Source organism: Perissodus microlepis, chromosome 3 (assembly GCF_051167445.1).
Source record: "Perissodus microlepis isolate ML-2025 ecotype Zambia chromosome 3, ASM5116744v1, whole genome shotgun sequence".
NCBI lineage: Eukaryota > Metazoa > Chordata > Actinopteri > Cichliformes > Cichlidae > Perissodus > Perissodus microlepis.
Window position 1 is genome coordinate 20786329 of NC_140463.1, and position 14287 is coordinate 20800615.

Sequence of the window (14287 nt, forward strand, 5' to 3'; positions counted from 1 at the left end):
TTTATGTAAAGATGTAAAAGATTTTTCACACAGGAGTTCCTCATGGATCCCAGTTGGATCCTCTGCAGTTGCGTGTCGTGTTACCTTGATGACAGGTGCACGGTGTACGTGAGTGTGTATCTGCTGGGCTGCAGCGGCCATGTTGGCAATGGTGCTTAGGTGGTTCATCTGTGACATTGCCATGGCAACAGACGCAGGCGGCAGCCCCATGGGCAGCAGAGGGTGGGGCATCATCATAAAAGGCAGATCCAACCCTGAGAGACAAAAAGAGGATAAACTCTCCTCACTCTGAGGCAACCTGACATTAAGGCAGGGGGTCTCAAACTGTGAGGTGGACCCCACTGGTGGGACGTGGATAATAACTAGGTGAAAGACAGGAAGTGAAACCAAGATGAATCCATATCATTTATTTAAATTTCAGAGATAAGTTCTTGCTGATGCTATTGTGCTGATGTTGATTTCAGTTAAATGAAACTGAGAATTTTTTTTTGCAAATAGTGATTGGTAAGAGTTGTTGGCTGTGGAGCAGAAGATTATTATAGTTAACCAAAGCTAAACAAAAAACTTAAAACTATATGTGAAAAAAACTTTTAACAAAGGCAAAAAACAGACTTAAAAAAACCTAACTGGTAAAAATTCAATTGCAACTTGTCTGATGAGGCATTGATGGATGTGTTTAATGAGAAGTTAGTAGTCTACAAAACTGTGAATCACTGCTTTGAAAAAGCTGTTAAAAAATACACACAAAAATCTGTAAAAACACATTTATTTGCATTTTTACACATTTTCCTGAATGGTTAATAACTAAAATACACAAATAAGCCTTTGGTTTTATATATTTCAGTTGCATATTCACTTAAAATTAATTTCACGTTTACTGAGGGTAGTCTTTTTTTTAATTTGCGTGTTCCTCTGACATTTGTCCGTCATGCAATAATAATTAAAAAAGACTAAAACTAACAGTGAGACTAATAAAAACTAAAGAAAAACTAAACATTTTTCAAGCAATAAAAAGCAAACAAGGAAATCCACCCTGGCAAAGAACTAAAATTAAACAGGATTAAAAACATAAAGTGAAAATAAAATAAGAATAAAAACAAATGAGAAAATTAAAAAAATTATAAAGGTGGTGAGGCACAACACAAGTGCGGCCTCCCAGAAAAAGCTTGCAAATCATTGCTTTAAAGCAGCTTAACTTAAGAGGAGCATCCACTAGTGTAACAGCAGAAATATGACATGAAATGAAGAAAATCCGAATGTTTTCTTTTTAACCCAAGTAAAATATTACATACGAGATCTTTTTCTCTCTCTTTTTTTTTACATTTGGTTACTTGAAGCTTGATGGTGAAAACGAGACAGTAACACAGTCTGAGATTGTGTCTGTGAACTCAGGTTGAACTTAACCTTGAGGAGAGAGGGAGAAGGAGAGGTGTCATTTCAGTGTCGAATGTCTCGCTAACAAAAGTTAACCAAGCAGAGGAGGACAGAGAGAAAGAAAGACAGGAAGACCAATAAAACACCGTGGTCAGAGGTTTGAAGGGTGATGAGGTGAAAGAAGGGAAAAAGGGAAGGTCAGTTTTGTAGGTTTTTTCTGTTTTATTCTCTGCCTGCTCTCTTTGAATACATCCTGTACTGGTGCATGTCCTGTCTCCAGGTTTTGTGCTTTATCTCTAGCAACACTTTTACGTTTATTTGCCCAGCTCTCCTTTTTATCCTCCTCTCAGTTTGCCCTCTTTCCCTCCCCCTCGTCTTCCTCTCTTTACCTCATGCACAGATGCACATCACCAACCACACATTTCACCGTGTTTGTTAGGACTATCCATTAGCTTCGATTCATCCTTTAAAACCCCCCCCTCCAAAACCTCTTAGAAGTCCAACCTTGACCTCTGACCTCCAACCTCAGTGACCCCCCCCTTGACCCTCAGATAGGCCACTTATTTTCCAAGACGAGCTCCCAGCTAGATGTACACACTTGAGCAGACGCCTCAGCTGTCCCACACACACACACACACACACACACACACACACAAATGTGCAGCGGCTGCTTTCATTCCAATGAAACAATAACACTGATTGCTGTTGTCGTGACGATTGAAGTGATAGAATAATCAATGTGAGTGTTTGTTGCCGCCGCTGTTCTTTTTGTGTGTGTGTGTTTGTTTGTGTGTAAATATATTACTTCTGCAGTTAGAAAAGGAGCGAGTATGAGTGTGCCTCTGTTTATGTGTGTGTGTGTGTGGTGTTGATGAATTGAGTCATTTAGTAGAGTGTGTGCTGATTAATCCCGGCAGAGTGTTAATACAGGAGATGGGAACAGATTAAATGGCGTACATTAACAAATATTGCCACCCTTTAAACACACATACACACACAAACTCACAGACCTTCAGTGTGTGTGTGTGTGTGTGTGTGTTGTCCTTTTTTTCCATGTGGTTTGTCTCTCGTGGCGTGGATGTGTGCACTCACTGTTTGCCAGTAGCTGTTGCTGCTGGAGTTGCTGTTGCTGATTGACAGCTCCTAAGGCGGGCCCCCTCCCGGCACCTCCCGCTGCACCACCAGTACCAGCTACTCCTCCTCCTCCTCCTCCCACTGGTGGTGCTCCTCCACCACCACCTCCTCCTCCTGGCCCTCCACTGTGGGCACCAGCAGGGGGGCTGGTCAGACGCTCCTTATCCCAGGAACACTCACTTCCTCCTGGGTAGAGATGGAGATATTTTTATTCCAAATGGTCCAAAAATAACAAACAAATACATATTTGTGTGTCTTTTTTTCCTTATTTTTAAACAACAGTTCATCGGTTCATCCATCTCTGGGTACATTTCTGGGGAACGAAGGACCCTATAAAGTACTGTGGCTAAAAGTTCATTTCTGTTACAGTCTTACAACAGCGTCGGACAGGGTACCACTATTTTAGAGCCCTCCAAAATTGTAACCACAGCCTTTAAACCTTGAAACAGAAAATCTGACATTTCATAATGACACCTGTTACAAAACTGTGTTCAGCATAGACTGTAAATAAAAGATGTAGCTACTATCAAGCCACCCACTGGCTAGCAAGGCATTACAAATCTTGAGTTCAGCATTTTTGTTGTTGCCATCTTACTGTTGTGAAACCAGCAAGTAGGCTGTAGATCTCAATAACCTGCCTATTGTAAAGCATGCCCTGCTTTATCATCCTTTTTTTACCCTAAGGTGGACAATAATGTACAAACTGGACATCACTTCCTGTTTAGTTAGACTTAAAATTAGCTACTGAGACCCTGAACTCTCAAGGAAATGTTTACCAAGGCCATGAATTAAATAGGTAGTATGGTTGTTTTATCTGAAGCCTGTGCAGCAAGTACTCTTTCAATATATAGATCACCAGCTCAACCAGCTAGTGGTACCCTGCACTTAATGGCTCACTATAGTATAATATGACAGGAACCAGGAAAAATGTTTGGTTGCCCAGTGATTTGTTTTGCTTTTGTTGACTGATTGCAAGTAGTTGCAGTGACCAACTGGTCCACCACTTTAGATCAGAAGCGACTGGTGGTCCAACTCTAACTGTAATCACTCTTAGACAGATTGCCAACAAGTTGCAATCAAATTGAGCGAGTCTGCGCCGATGACTGCAGCTCGTCTCTGACACGTTTCTTTACAGGACTCGACTCATCTTGACGCTGACTGGTTGCATCCTGGTTATATTCCTATATAAAAGGAATAATGTAGAGCACCTGTATAATTTTGCAGTTAAACTACCATCCTGCAGCAACAACGTCACTATTTGTTGATGAGTTTCTGAATTTCTGTTTTAAAGCAAGTGACTGAAGCATAATGTAGCTCTGCTCTATATGCGGGGAGCACAGGAGTTAAGCACATGGCAAAAACCCAGAGCAAAGGAGAGAGATTAGCGTGACTATAGATGATGTCAAAATGTAAAAGACACTCTCAAAGTGGAAATATGAAAAGAGCGAAGTGCACATAAATCAGGTTTAAAAAAAAAGCCAAATTAAATTTTACATGTTTTCTCAGAAAGCCAGAGGTCTCTGTGGAGCAACTCAGACCACTACTGATGGATATATCGATCAATAGAATTGATCTAAAAATCCTGGTACATTTTCAAAGCTTCTTCAAACAGCAGGAAACATTTGGTTGTCTGTGAAATTAAAAGGGAATAAAGAAAGTGTCCAAAATCCTGTTTCTTATGATTAAAAATGATAAATGAAATACATTTAGCTTGTAAACAATCACACGCGTGTAAATGACTGACTGAAGCATTATTATTGTGATAAAATGATGATCACCACAATTTTTTTCCGTTGTTTGGGTCCAAAATGAATTTAATCACTTTCTCACTTCACACCTTCATTCCCTCTCTCTCTCTGTATAGTGCTGCCTCTCTCGCTCTGCACATCTCTCTCTCTGCTCCCCTGTTCCCTCTCTCATCCATCTTCATCTCCCTCCATTAGTTTGAATTAGCAACCGTCTCTCTCTATTATTGCCTACTGAATTCCCTGCGCTCTGTGAGTGTGTGTCTGTGTGAGAGTGTGTGTGTGTGGATGACAGCTGGGCCTCATCCCCTCTGCCATTTACACCGGGGAAGAAAAGAAGTATAAACAGATGGGCAGATGTTCTCTCTCTCTTCTCATTTTTTCCTTGGCCTTGTCCTCTACCTCCCAGCCTCTTTTTTTTCTCTTTGCCTCTCCTCCACGTTTCTCTGTCTTTCACTTTTTTGGGGCTTTTTTGCATTTCCGTGTGAGTCTTCTGTGTGTCTCTTCCTCCTTTTTCTGTCCAACTTTCTCAGAAACTTACACCTTTGCTCTGAGGCTACAGCTTGCAGCTCTGACAGCTGGATTTCAGTTTAGCTGCTGCAAAGTTGTGGCTCTTGTTTCCTTTAGTTTGGGGTCAGTAATCATTCCTCTTGTTCATAACATTAGGGTATAATAAAATCCCGTCTTAACAGGCTTTTAGCAAGTTATTTAAAGCTAATAAGAGGGTTGTGAGACTTTATCTTCTGACCTTATGGTCTTTTTAGGAAAAAGAATTTGCTGTTTTTGTTACTTGCCCTCTATCCACTCCACTCCAGAGGATATCCACTTGGATAGATGAATTCAGATTCCTAAACCCTCATTAGCTTCAGATATAGTTGACACACACAATAAGGACTGCATGTCCCCTATCATTTCCTCTGATGCTAAACTACAAAAGGACAACCAGCATGAACAGGAAGAAATATGTTTTGGTCAAAGTCATTGCTCCACCTATTCACTTTTTAAAACATAAACCTATGGTAACTGGGATAGGCTCCAGCCCACCCACAACCCTAATGAGGGTAAGCAGAAGAAAGGATGGATGGAACCTGTTTTAGGTTTATATGCCACTAATTATGGTGTCAAATTAAGTTTGCTACAAAACTTCTCTTCTCCTACAGCTTATTTAGGCATCAGTCACACAGGCCTAGAGACTGTACTGGTCTGCAGGCACTAGTCACCTTCAAAGGAAAAGTTGTGCTTTAAAAGGTTAAACTTTCACCGTCAGTGCTAGTAGTTTCGGTCATTATGCAAATGTACTGTTTATACATTAACTGCTTCCTTCACTACAGTGAACGTTTGCAAACATAATCTAATTAGTGATTTTGTCTCCTATCACAGCAGCTCTATAATAATCAGCAGGAGTTCGAGTAATGTAGCTCTTTCTCCATTAATAAAGCAATTAGAGGCAGATTTGAAAAATAATGAGATATGGCGTTACCTTCCTTTGTGAATACCAAGAAAATATCATCTCAATGTGGTTTAATAGTAATTACCCATGTGTTCATCTCTCACTCTTGAGTTTATGGCCCTTTTAATTTGAGTAATCCTCACTGAAATAACACTGCTCTTGTTCAAAATTTCATTTTGATTTCATTCATTTATATTAGATAGATAGATAGACAGATGTGATTTATTTTGAACATGCAAATATAATTGAAATAACAAGAGAAAAAAACAAAACTTAAAAATCATCATGTATATATCGATGTCTACAGAATGTGTGTGCTCGAAAAGGAGTAGGATGAAGTTTACAGTTTTCCTCTTCCTACCCCCTTATTTCAAATTTCATTGCTTACAAATCCATATCCAGGATTCAACATATTTATTGATTTATTTAGTATTTATCCACATTTCTATACAGAAAAAAAACACTTGTTTGCTTTTCTAACTTGACACAAAAAACCTGACACGTGAGTTGGAGTAATTTTGCTGACATGCTTTGGCGTCTCACATGTTCTCACTGTTCAATGGTTAGAAGCTGCCATGGAGACATATGTCATGTTACAAGCACTTTATAACCAAAGCTGCTGCCACAAAGTTGCTCTATATGAAATCATCATGTTGCTATGAAGTATTTGCAGTTTTTCCTCCTCATAGGTTTTATTAACTCCATCTTCTTTCTCACCTCCACCTTCAGTGTTTTATTTCCAGTGTGACACTGTGGAACATCTGCATCTACACACCAAATCACACCGTCACACAAAACATCAGTGTGGACAAACAAATGGCGTGATGTGAAATGACATTTAAAAAAGAAGACTTTAAATGTGCTGATGTGACTCACAGAATGGCACAAAAAGTGTTGCGCTATGATTTAAATGTCAGGTTTCATGTTGGTTAATGATACAGAAATAACTGCGGGCCGACGATGCAAAGGTTTAACTCTGCAGGAGCATGTCAACTGTCCTCTCTCCTCAAGAAGAAAGAAGATTCAGGTGAGCAATCAGAGGGGGTGGTCTCTTGAACCATGGACAGTTTACACCATTTGTGTACACTTATAGCATTTGTTCTTTAATTGTTGTACACGTGTGACATGCTTTTAAAGCCAAGAACTGTCTTCCTCTTCCTTTGGTTTCTCCCTTTAGAGGTCACCACCAGAGATGGGCAGTAACGCGTTACTGTAATCCGATTGCTTTTTTCAAGTAACGAGTAAAGTAAGGGATTACTATTGCAAAAACGGTAATTAGATTACCGTTACTTTCCCGTAGGAACGCTGCGTTACTGCGTTACTAAAATCGTGATTTTTTTGCGAGAGTGTCTCATGACAGTGACGTAAGCAAGTGCGACATTCCTGACAACAGCTGTGTGCAGATCAACAATGGATAATATATCGAGTGCGGGAGAGAGTATGAGCGTGCAGCGTTTAAAGCGTGGAGGTACTGACCTTACTTAGAGTTTGATTCCATAAAAAGTGACAAAAACATTAGCATTGTGCGTGGGAAGAAAACTTCTTTTTACAGCGAAACCCCCCCCCCCCCCCCCCCCCCCCCCAAACTTCCAAGCAAGCACCGAGTGCGCTAGACGTAATGGGAAATTCACAGAGAAACTCGCGGATTCTTCCACTGACCGCTGCGGCACACCTGCACCAGGGTAAACCTCCGCCTACCCTACTCCTGCTTTACAGGTGAAAATAGAGCAACAGGACAGCTAGTCTTTGACTTTATTTATTTTCTGCTGTGTTTTACTTGCATCTATTTGAAAGAGTGAGTGTAAACACACACACACACACAAAAAAAATTATGTGCTGGAATGTGCAGAAAATAGGTTTAAATGTTAAACACATTTCTTCCAGTCAGAGAATGTTGCATATAATTCAATTTTTGCTTGATGCATAAAGTTAAAAGATTAAAACTAATAAAACAAGTTTTAAAAAGGGACTTTTCCATTTGATTACATTTTGTATGATGAATTATGTAGAAAAAGTAGAATTGGGCTGAAAGATCTATCGATTTGTTACCTATTCAGGTTGTAAATCGTGTTTTTAAAAAGTAACTAAGTAATTAATTACTTTTGAAAAAGTAATCAGTAAAGTAACGGGATTACTTTTTTGGGGAAGTAATCAGTAATTAGTTACTGATTACTTTTTTTAAGTAACTTGACCAAAACTGGTCACCACAGTGGATCATCTTCCTCCATATCACCCTACTTCTAGCATCCTCCTCTGCATGTCCTCCTTCGCTACATCCATGTAACTCGTTTGAGCTCTTCCTCTTCAACATCCTTTGTCCAATATATCAACTATCCCTCCTTTTCAAACCATCCAAGCCTTGCGTCTCTAACTTTGTCCCTCTGAGGTACTCACTGTTAGGTTCTGCTTGCTGGTTGATGGTCTTTCAAACAACTCGCACCAATAATTATCTGCCATTTTGGTATCTTGTCCAAGGGAGGATTTTTGATTTCGAAGTTGAAGGCAACATCTAAAAATTAACCTTATGAGTAAAAATTAAGGAGAATCACAATTTTTATATTTTCTATATTTTATGTTTGCTTGCTATATTACATGTAATGTCTTTGAGTGGACAGGAATGACAAGCACGGAGATATCAAGATCCCGAGCTTATAAAGAATGTGGGTCAGGGTTGTAAACAGGTTCATCCTACCATCCAGCACACTCTGTTTTAATGCATTTGTCCTCATGTGCAAAACGCTTCTATAATTATTTTCTTATCCTTCTGCCTGCTGGTGTCGACAGTAGGCTTAAAAAAATATAAAAAGTTGCGTTGTATTTATGAATAAACCTGCGATTAATACAAATATATGAATTGCGCAGCTCCTCACGAACACGTTATTTCAAGTTCTTGTTTCTTCTGTCCTTTCTATTGCACTTCCTCTCCTCCCATGTCTGCCATTGTTTTCTAAACTTCCTCTTCCTCGTTCTTCCATTGAAAAAAAAAAGATATAGTTTCCATTCACACATAAATTGGTCCTTCTCATTTTTCCATCATTCCAATCTGTGTTTTTCTCATTTTTTAATGAGAGGAAATACAAATAAATAAATAAAAAAAAACGTGACTGTCACCATGATCTGGAAAAGCTCGAGCGATCGACTTTCACCCATCAAAACAGCAAAATATCTCTTCTTTTTCTTCCCTTTTCCTCTCGCCCTAAATATCCCTTTCTTTCCTCATGAGTCCATTTTTCCCCTCGCTTTATTTTCTTTTTCATTTCGTTCCTCTGCGCTATTGTCCGCCACAGTTTCCCAGGCTGGTGTGAGTGTCCCTTACAAAGAAAACAAGGTCAGACAATGAAAAGAAGGCTTTCCACGCACTCACGAAACAAAACAAAGAAGAAAAAAATCACTCTGAATGAAATAAAAGAAGGAGAAGAACACAGAGACGAGCAGGAAGGAATAAATAAAAAACGACAGAATAAAATGAGAGAATAGAGTAACTCTATCGGCCCATTTGCCAGGTCAGCTGAAGAAAAGGAAGAGAAAGAAAAATAGAAACAGGAGAGTCTGGGTGGAAACAGAAGGAAGGACCCCACGCTCTCTCCTTTCTTTTCCTTTTGCTTTTTGTTTTCTGTCTTTTTAATAATTCAGAGAAGCAAACACAGCAGAGATTGACTGAGCCGGAAAACACGTGTGTGCCTAAGTTACCTATGAAAAAGGACTAAAACATAATACTTATAAATTTAAAAAAAAAAAGACTGATTAATACATTTGTTTAATGTTTCAGCTATTGTCAGGCTGTAATCTGACCAGAACTTACATAAGAGATGAGCAAATTTCCATGGAATTCAGGCACTCAGGTTAAGTTTCATTACTTTTGTCTGAAGTATTCTTTTTCTTTTGTCTGTCTTTTATTTCCTTTCATGTCTTCTGTCTTTTTTTGCTTTACCCTGCAGTCATGAGGGAAACAAGAAACTTTAAATGGTGTTAATCGATCTTCAGGGACCTCAAAATGAAAGTAAATGGAGGTTTTACATTAACAAAAAGGCAGAAATCTCAAAGAGTTGCAATTTAATGATTTCCCCTGATCCCAAATTTTGTTTGTGGTGTACTGAAATTCAAATAAGATGAGAGTTACAGACTACACTACCAAAGCACAACTTGACTGTTATTATTATTATTTTTTTTAAATCATTGTTATATCTCTAAAGTTTCTTCATTAATTTATGTTGTTTTAGATGTGCAATTGATTTGTCTTTTTTTTAAATAAATACCACCACTCCACAGTAAGGTTGGGCATATTTACCAAGGCTTACCCAATTAAGAACAGAACCTGGCAACACACGGCTGCTACTCACCCTCTGGATTAACTGATCGTCAGTATAGAGCACTTCTATGAAAGCTGAAGTTTTGGCAAATTGCTGGTCAGAAGCATTCAGGTGTGTGTTAACACAAAGTCAAGAAGGAACGATATCAGCAATGATCTTAGAGAAGCAAATTTGCTGTCCAACCATCTGGGAAGGGTTAAAGAACATTTCCAAACAATTTTAATCTCTAAAAACAAAATGACAGTGTGGCTTTGGTTTCATATGAACAAACTCAAGACTTCTAAGTTGGTTAGACGGTGGAGACCAAAGTGGAGTTCTTTAACAATAATGCACAGCAACATATTTGCCACAAAGACTTCACACCAACTGTAAAGCATGGTAGTTAGAGAGGTGATGATTTGCGCTTGTTTTGCAGCCACAGGACCCAGGCACTTTGCAGTCACTGAGTTGACATGAACTCATTGACTCCGGGGTCAAACGTAAGGCCCTTATGGGTCGGTCTGATGGCTAAAGTTTGGTTTAACTTAGGTTTAAACTGCAACAGGACAATGATCCCAAGCACAGCAGCAAATCTACAACAGAATGGCTTCGTTTCTATGAAATAATTTTGACACAGTGTAATATGTCATGTTGGTCTTCAGCTTAGGTTTTATAATTTTTAATACATCTTGATAAATACAACCTTAGAAAGAGGGTATACTTTCCTTTTCCTGTATATAATACAATAAGCAGGTTTTTTTTTAACACATTTCTTTAAAAGAAAAACGAATTCCTTTGAAAATAACTTTATCAAGCACTGTTAGCATTAATTAGAAACCTTTTTACTTTATTTTCAACCCTTAAGTTTCATGAATTCAGCTCTTTATCTTCACATTACATTGTATATTTTATGTTGTACCTATACAGTTCTTGTCTGGCTTGTGAGCACCTATGAATTTCAAGTGACTGAACATACTCAGAAATAAACGCAAAATAACAAATTTATATAAAATAACACCATCTGTGACCAACTTTCATTAAAACTGGCTCCTGGAGTCTTTAAACACTTCTTATGACCATGTACTTGTGTCCCTGGAGACTTCAACATAACACCTGTGTTCTGACATTCTTACATTTACTGATCCGTGTCGGTTTACACTACAGTTTTTGAAAAAGTGAGGCGAGCAGGCTGAATGATTAGCAAGAACTAAAGTCTTTTCAGGTCATTGTTGAAGACTGGCTCATTTTCACACATATCGTAATATTTTTACACTTACATTGCATTTTACTTTGCTCTTTCCTTTTTTTTTGTTGATTAACTAAACAGTTTATTGCTTTCAAAGCTGCTGGGTTTCATAATTATTCATTTATAGATGGAAAAGTGTGTGTGTGTGTGTGTGTGTGTGTGTGTGTGTGTGTGTGCCTTAGTATTTTAAAAAGCTAAAGAGTTGATATTAATTGATTTCATCGCACTTATTATTTAGAGATTACAAGTTTAATGTGCCATGGATTTAATTACAGTACTTGGCTGTGCGCTACATCACAAGCCCTTTTTTTCTGTAGTGCACGGAGCCATGGATCTTAGACCTTACAAAAGGGAGTATGTGTGTGTGCGACAGAGAGTGTAGCAGTGGGGGTGTGCATTAATGGTGCCATGGATACAGTTAATTATTTGTTTAGACCTGGGCAAACATAACCTTTTAAAGTATGCTGAATTAGCTTTTAGCAGTTTCTGTTTGTAGCTGTCTGCAGATGGCCGAGTCCGTCGCTGGTTGTTAATTTTTTGCTTCACGTTTGTCACTTTACTGTAAACGGTTAAGTGGTCAGGCTTATTCATTTAGGTCTCCAGCTTGCCAGTTTAGCCCTGTTTAAAATACAATAATCCCTCCATGGAATTGCAGAAAAGCAAAAGAATTCTAAAGCATTGAGCTCTTTCTATATCATAAGCTGCTAAATGATGTTAACATCTGCAAAATAAACAGGCTAGTGTTCATTATGCTGCATAATAAAAGAAACTGGGCTGAAAAACTCAAATTTGCCACAGATTTAGCACCGATATTCACAGAAACTTTCCAGAAACAGTTGACTAACTAGACTTGAAATGTACCCAATAACTTTGGATGCTAATGTAAGTGTGTGTTTGTTTGTGTGTGTGTTTGTCCTACCTGTATTGGAGTGTAAGTCCTCGTTGTCTGACTCATTACCGTTCTGGAGGCTCATCATCATCTTCATCTTCTGAAGCTTCTGGAGCTCGGCCATGGCTGCAGCTGTCAGGCCTGAAACACACAAACACACACACACACACACGGTTAGTTTCATCATGGCATAGCTCTTCAGGCTCACCGTCATGCCAGTCAAGTTCAACCATTTCTCACGAATAACCAATCTCAACACTTGTTACAGCGTCCTTGGACCTCCCAAATCCTACCTGCCTTTACCCATGATGACTTGCAGCAAGCTGGGACACACACACACACACACACACACACAGAGATGCTTGCACCGGGCTGTCGCTGTCAAATTTTCTTTTCAGTGCCAGTGTTTTGCTGAAATGTTTCAGGTTGTGAGCGCAGTTTCAGGAGCCTTGGGCCTGATGTGTATTCGCTGATACACATGCACATGCAGAATGTAACACGCATACAGGGAGATACCCCCCACACACACACACACACACTGCCCCCCCCCTTCCCCCCCCCCCCCCCACACACACACACACACACACACACACACACACACACACACACACACACACACACACACACACACACCCTTTTGTATGAACTAAGATCCCTGGCTCTGTGCACTGACCTGGAACTGACTTCTATACACAACAACCAGCAGAGTGAGAGAGATGACCCTGTGTGTGCGTGTGTGTGTCTTATTGTGTAAAACCCCTATTATGTGTGTGAGTGTGCACGTGAGCTTTTGCATTGTGCTGAGTGTGTATGTACAGTTTGCTTTCATGTATAAATGTGAATGTGAGGGAATGCATGCATGCTTATCACTGCTATCTGTGTGTGTGTGTGTGTGTGTGTGTGTGTGTGTGTGTGTGTGTGTGTGTGGAGGTCAGTTGGTTTTGCCCCGGTCACGGTTGACAGCTTTGGAGGAATGTCCATTACACACAGTACAGTTGTCTGTACGCTATAAAGAAAATAAGACAGAGGGATGGAGGGGAAAAAGGGGGAAGGGAAAAGGGGGGAGGGGGTTGTTTGAAATTTAATTTAAAGCAGGATGGAGGGATGGATGAGGGAGGAGGGGGAGGTGTGGAGGAGAGGAAGTTGTGTGCAGGTTAAACTAGACCTGATCTTTAATCAGTAGTAATAGTAACTAAGCACATTTATGTACTCCTAACAGGTGGATTTGTTTTCCAAAGTTAAGCTCCCCAGCAGCACATAAAGCAGTTATAACTGTCTCTACCAGCTTAACATTGTGTGGATGTGTATATGTAGTGCTTTAATATACAAATATTTATCTCCATAATTCAGAAGTGAAAAGAAACACTTATCAAAATATTTTAATTGAATGTCCTATAAGCCAGCAAATGTACAATAAAAAAGTACATTTCCCTCACAGGGTATTGGAGTGAACCCATGATTGTTATATTGATTAATAGATAGAAAGGGTGAGCACTGTGAGTCCTATCACCTTCAAGGTTATTGTGATGTTTAGATTCATTAAATTTGCAGTTATTGCAGTTATTAATAAGCACAAAACTCATCAACTGGATTTTTTATATATATCTCGTAACTCCTGTTTTTTTTTTCAGTTTTTAACTTAGTAAGTTCCTTTTTGTATTACATTCACTTTTTTTGCTCTATTTACTTTATTATCAAAAACATTAGGTGTAAAATGCTAGCTGTATAAAACATTACCAAAACACTGAACACAATAAGCTGAAAAAGGCAGAAACTTTATGGAGCTATTTTGGTTTTGTGTTATTTTATTTTATTTCATTTTATTGAGCTATTCTGCTATTGCTTATGGTTTGGCCGCTTTAACCCAAGAGTTTATCCACTTTTAGATCAATACAGTGCATTTCATCTTATCCTGTGGATGAGGAGGCAGTTTTATACAATTTTCAGACCAAAAGAAAAAAAATAATGGATTATTTAAGAAAATATATAATAATAATAATATATATATATATATTATACTATAATAGCAGAATGCAGTACAATATTGAAATAATATGGAAAATAACCATTAGTTTTGGCATTAGATCAATTCTGACTCATAGGTTTTCACACTTTTTATAATATATAATATAAAATAACACTTGTGAAGGGAAATATTCT

The 14287-nt window shown here is 38.7% G+C and overlaps 1 protein-coding gene across 1 annotated transcript in view; it reads right to left on the reverse strand.

Annotated features, from left to right (window-relative positions):
* The window catches only part of LOC146390479 (dachshund homolog 2-like), a 117919-nt gene that overhangs the window by 24893 nt on the left and 78739 nt on the right, over positions 1-14287 (reverse strand). The window contains exons 3-5 of the mRNA XM_084923525.1: positions 12158-12268; positions 2467-2694; positions 85-254 (exon numbers count right to left, since the gene is read on the reverse strand). Coding sequence (XP_084779651.1) covers positions 85-254; positions 2467-2694; positions 12158-12268 — 509 coding nt within the window. The remainder of the gene's footprint in view (positions 1-84; positions 255-2466; positions 2695-12157; positions 12269-14287) is intronic.